This window comes from Neomonachus schauinslandi, chromosome 7 (assembly GCF_002201575.2).
Source record: "Neomonachus schauinslandi chromosome 7, ASM220157v2, whole genome shotgun sequence".
Lineage (NCBI taxonomy): Eukaryota > Metazoa > Chordata > Mammalia > Carnivora > Phocidae > Neomonachus > Neomonachus schauinslandi.
This window is the reverse complement of record NC_058409.1, coordinates 53788143-53794067: the sequence shown is the minus strand read 5'-3', so window position 1 is coordinate 53794067 and position 5925 is coordinate 53788143. Positions and strand designations below refer to the sequence as shown.

Sequence of the window (5925 nt, the reverse complement as noted above, 5' to 3'; positions counted from 1 at the left end):
ACGCGGCTGAGACGTGCGGCCGGCGTCTCCCCCTGCCGGCGGCGTGCGACGAGGGGGCCGAGCGGGACCGCGTCCCCGATGACGACCGTCGCTGCTGCTCTGTTCCAGGCATGTTTCCCGCGTCTCGCTTCGAATTTCATATTTCGCTCAAAGTTCCCCCCCCGACCCTCAGCGTGCCCTTTCTTTTCGCAGGAAGCGGGGCGTTAGAGAAGGAGAATAAACAAGGCTCCGGACGTGAGGCGAAGATGGAGGAAGGCGCCCAGGCCCCAGACTGGGACAGTGATGAAACTGTGATAGACGGGTCGGTGACGGAGAGCGACCTGGATGACGAGGAGCTGCCCTGGAGAAGGTGACCACCGTTAGCGCCAGGCCTTGGACAAGGCGCCCGCCATTGTGCTGGGTACTGGAGGTGGAGTGGCCCTCGCAGACTGAGTAGAAATTATTACCAGATGAATGTGTAATGGCAGGCGGAATTCGAGTCTTGTGAGGTAGCCCCGCGTGAGCTAAGAACTTGTAAATAAACGAAACACAATCCCCCCAGTCTCCAATTTAGGACAAAATGAGCTTTATAGTAGATGGCTTTATGGCATCTAAAAAAAAAAAAACCAAAAACCAGAAACAAACAAAACCCTTTCCTTTTAGCCTGAGGCTAAGTCCTTTTGTACAGGCAAAAAAAGTGTTGGGTCTAGATTTCTGAAATGCATTTTGCTTTAAAAGCAACTGGAAGCTCTGATCTAGGAGATGGTTAACATAATTTTAGGAAAAGAATGTGTGATGGGGGAACTGTTTACTACTAAATTGGAAACGAATAGTTTTATAAGAACCCAAAAAAGATGGTAGTTCAGTTCATCAAAACCTTGGACATATCTAGTTCTCTGTGCTAGATCCAGCGGAACTATAGAAGAGATGAGTCTTTGAGAAACCTACAGGCCAGGGAGGACACATAAACAGATAATTTCTGTCTTTCTTTTTTTTTTTAAAGATTTTATTTATTTGACAGAGAGACAGGGAGAGAGGGAACACAAGCAGGGGGAGTGGGAGGGGGAGAAGCAGGCTTCCTGCGGAGCAGGGAGCCCGATGCCGGGCTCGATGCCAGGACCCTGGGATCATGACCTGAGCCGAAGGCAGACGCTTAATGACTGAGCCACCCAGGCGCCCTCTTTCTTTCTTTTTTTATAGGCAGATAATTTCAATAAAATGCGATAGTCCAGGGATGGAAGTATGCTTTGGCTGGTTTAGGAGAACAGGTAGTCCTTAGAGATTGGTACAGTTGACTTCTGAATAGAGGCTTGAAGGTGGTTTAGGAATTAGGCAGATGACGAAGAGGTGTTCTAGGCTGAGGGAAATGCATGGGTAAAGGGGACATAGCATTGTGTTGTGTGCTGGAATGTACAAATAGTTAATTCTTACTCAAGTGAAGTGTTAAATGGTGAGCTGGGGAGTGGTGAAAGATGAGCCTGGAGAGGAAGGTAGGGTGAGGTCATGTAAGGCCTCATATATCCTGCCTGTGTCTTTTGTAAAATGTTAAGTGGAGGAGAAGCATAATCAGATTTTCGTTCCCTCGAGCATGCCCTAGAGCAGGGCTTTTCAAATTTTAATACCCTTGGGGCGCCTGGGTGGTTCAGTTGGTTAAGCATCTGCCTTCGGCTCAGGTCACGATCCCAGGGTCCTGGGATCGAGCCCCTCATTGGGCTCCCCACTCCGTGGGGAGCCTGCTTCTCCCTCTCCCACTTCTGCTCCCCCTGCTTGTATTCTCTCTCTCTGTCAAATAAATAAATAAAATCTTTAAATAAATTTAATACCATTATAAAATCACTCCAGAATCCCATTAAAATGGGGAGTTCCAATTCAGGAGTTCTGGGGTGGGATCTGAAATTCTGCATTTCTAGCAAGGTTCCAGGTTAAAGTTGGAATTATTTAGAGCAGAGATGATGATACCCAGGTTTTTGGCTCATTTATATATACAGACAGTAATATTCGCTCTTGCTGTACAGGCATCATTTCGACGAATACAGTGAGTCTTATAACAACCATCACAGTTAAGATCCAGAATAGTTCCATCACTCCAAAAAAACCTCCCTTGTGCTGCCCCTTTGTAGTTAAGTCCTCTCACCCATTTAAATCACTATTCTTATATGTATAATGTGTCATGTTTTTTTTATCTGTCTGATTTCAGTTTTACCCCATCTTTGGTTCTCAGCAGTTTGATTACAGTATGTCTGGGCGTGATTTTGTGTGTGTGTGTTTTTCCTGTTTGGGGTTCATTGAGCTTATTGAATATATAAATTTGTCTTTTAGCAAACTGGGGAAGTTTTCTGTCATGATTGCTTTGTATATTTTTTTCCATACCAATTTCTTTCTCCTCTTTTAAAAAAAAATTTTTAAGATTTTATTTATTTGACAGAGAGACAGAGAGAACACAAGCAGGGGGTGTGGGAGAGGGAGAAGCAGGCTTCCCGCTGAGCAGAGAGCCCAGTGTGGGGCTCGATCCCAGGACCCCAGGATCATGACCTGAGCTGAAGGCAGATGCTTAACGACTGAGCCACCCAGGCGCCCTTCTTTCTCTCTTCTTCTGGGACTTCAAATGACATGAATGTTAGACTTTTTGATACTATTTCCCAAATCCCTGAAGCTGGTTTTTTTTGTTTGTTTTTTTAAAGAAACTTTTTTTTCAAGATTTTATTTATTTATTTGAGAGAGAGAGAGAGAGAGAGAAACAGCATGAGAGGGAAGAGGGTCAGAGGGAGAATCAGGCTCCCCACTGAGCCGGGAGCCCAATGTGGGACTCGACCCCAGGACTCCGTGATCATGACCCAAGCCGAAGGCAGTCGCTTAACCAACTGAGCCACCCAGGCGCCCCCCTGAAGCTGTTTTAATTTTCTTCTCTCAGTTCTTCAGACTATAATTTCTGTTGCTCTATCTCTGAAGTTACTTACTCTCCTTTATCATCTCCATGTTGTTGAGCCCATCCAGTGAATTTTTAATTTCAGATATTATAATTTTCTCTTCCAAAATTTCCATTGATTCTTTATAGTTTTTATATCTCTGCTGAAAACTTCAGTGTTTTCATCTATTTTATGAGTGTTTACCTTTATCTCATAGGTAAGTGCTTTAAAGTCTTTGTCTTGTCATTCCAACATTTTGGTCATGGGGGTGTGGTTGGCATCTGTTAATTATCTTTTCTCTCAGGGCACCTGGGTGGCTCGGTCATTAAGCGTCTGCCTTCTCGGCTCAAGTCATGATCTCAGGGTCCTAGGATCGAGCCCCGCATCGGGCTCCCTGCTCGGCAGGAGGCCTGCTTCTCCCTCTCCCACTCCCCCTGCTTGTGTTCCCTCTCTCGCTATGTCTTTGTCAGGTGAATAAATAAAAAATCTTTTAAAAAAAAATTATCTTTTCTCCCAAGAATTCGATTTTCCTGTTCTTTGCATGTTGAGTAATTGTGGATTATATCCTATGTATTTTGAATCTTATGTTCTGGATTATTGGTCCTGTTAAAATCCTCTACAGGGTTGATTTTTGTTTTGACAGGCAATTAGCCTAATGAGTTAGGTTCTCACTGCACTTTCTGTTTTGCCTCCTGTGGGTGGTGGTTATATCAGTCCAATTTTCAGAGCCTTTACTATGCTTTTTGAGTCTGACTCGTACCACTCAGGGGTTAATCTGGAACTTGAGCAGTAGTTAATATCATAGTTCAGTTCTCAAAGTCTTTGTCATGTTTCTTTGAATCTGCTTTACATGTGGACAGCTCAGGGTTGAGCCTGAGACATGTTGAATCATATATAGAATTAGGTGATTCCCCTTTTCTGCTCTTTTTTTTTTTTTTTACCTGCAGGAGTCTCATGCACCCTTCCTTCCCCATACCCACATGCTGGTTCATATGACCAGAAAGATTTCTCTGGGCTTTCTTACTTCAGAGCAGTCCCTTGCAACTAAGGCCATTCTCTCTTTAGCCTCAGAAATCTACTGCTACCAATGGTGGCAATTTGGGCACTTAAAACCCAAGAGAGAATCTGTCTCTCTTGCTAAAGGAACCACATGCTCAGGAGTATGGAGAGCATCTCTTTTATTTCCTTCTCTCTCTTAACCCTTTGACTGACTGAGCCACCCAGGCATCCCATAGCTAAAAAATCCATAAGTGTTGCAGCTATTAAGGTCTTTTTGCTGGGCGCCTGGGTGGCTCAGTGGTTAAGCGTCTGCTTTTGGCTCAGGTCATGATCCCAGGGTCCTGGGATAGAGCCCCGCATCGGGCTCACTGCTCAGCGGCGAGTCTGCTTCTCCCTCTCCCACTCCCCCCCACTTGTGTTCCCTCTCTCACTGTCTCTCTCTCTCTGTCAAATAAATAAAAATAAAATCTTAAAAAAAAAAAAAGGTCTTTTTGCTAAGACTGGAGAAAGGGTTTGATGACCTTTGGGATTAGGAAAGGCAGGGCTAATTATAAAGAACCAGGCTGCCAGGTGTGTTAACTGTATCTGAAAAAACACTCTTTGAGAGTCTGGATTTAGTCCTAGCCTTCCCTCAAAACCATGTCCAAAAATGCATCCAGTGTTTTTTTTTTTTAAAGATTTTATTTATTTATTTGAGAGAGAGAGAGAGCACAAGCAGGGGGAGGGGCAGAGGGAGAAGCAGACTCCCCACTGAGTAGGGAACCCACCATAGGGCTCAATCCCAGGACCCTGAGATCGTGACCTGAGCCGAAGGCAGATGCTTAACCAACTGAGCCACCCAGGCACCTTGCATCCAGTCTTTTTTTGTGGCTTGGTAGGTGTTGCTATTCATCTTTTATAAAAATTCAAGTTGCTGAGTAGTAATATTTTGTTGGCTTGTAATTTGTTTTCTAAAAGGCATGATCCTTTTTTTCTATATGTGCCCTGGGAACTTTTTACCAACCTTGTATTCTGTTACAGCCTCTGGTTAAGTCAACTGCTCTATAACATGAAGGGATATATCTCAAATTAATTCTATTCAATAGATTTAAACAGAACCACCTTAGTTCATTGTTACATGGATTTGCGTATGTGTTCAGGTCACATGTCTTCTGAACATTATAATTGCATATAGTAAAAAGCTAATTCAACATAATTACCCTGCAAGATGAGTGTTAATTCTGTCCCTCAAGTCAGACCAACACTGTCTTCATGTGAATTGTCTAGATAGAAAAATACTTGTTACAAAGGATATACCTGGGGAAGGAGGAAAAGAAAGCAAAGTACAAGGAGACAAGGATTTAATAACCACATTAAATTGGCTAAAGAAAGCAACATTTGGGGGGCTCCTGGTAGCTCAGTCATTTAAGCGTCCGACTCATAATTTTGGCTCAGGTCATGATCTCATGGGTCGTGAGATTGAGCCCCACCTTGGGCTGCACGCTCAGTGGCGAGTCTGCTTGAGATTTTCTCTCTTCCTCTGCTCCTCCCCTCAATCATGCGCGCGCGCATGCGCTCTTGCTCAAATAAATCTGCAGGAGGGCCACACGTGATGTAATGAGCACTGGGTAGTATATAAGACTGATGAATCACTGACCTCTACCTGTGAAATCAATAATACATTATATGTTAGTTAATTGAATTTAAATAAAAAATAGTGGATGGAAAATAAATAAAACAAAAATAAATCTTTAAAAAACAAAAGGCAACATTTTGGTCAGGGTGTATATCAAAATGGTGGCAATTCCAATGATAAAGCACAGTGGTGCCAAGTACTATGTTTAGAACTGTTAAACTGAAAGGATAATTAATTAGATTTTTTAATGAATCAAAGCCTTAGCATGACATTAGGACTGTGCTACCAAAACTTTGATAACATATAAAGTTGAAACCCCAGTTGTCCCCCCAAATTTTATTTTACTTTTAACAAAACTGAAAATTATTTGAAAATTTCAGATTTTTGCCTGCAAGTTTTCCTTCTTTTTTTTTTTTTTTTTTTAAG

General features: G+C 43.0%; 1 protein-coding gene across 1 annotated transcript in view; it reads left to right on the top strand.

Moving 5' to 3' along the window:
• Nucleotides 1–245: 245 nt before the first annotated feature.
• ANKRD31 (ankyrin repeat domain 31) overlaps nucleotides 246–5925 on the top strand; it is a 140637-nt gene continuing 134957 nt past the window's right edge. The window contains 1 exon segment of the mRNA XM_044916663.1: nucleotides 246–349. Within this exon segment, the coding sequence (XP_044772598.1) occupies nucleotides 246–349 (104 nt within the window).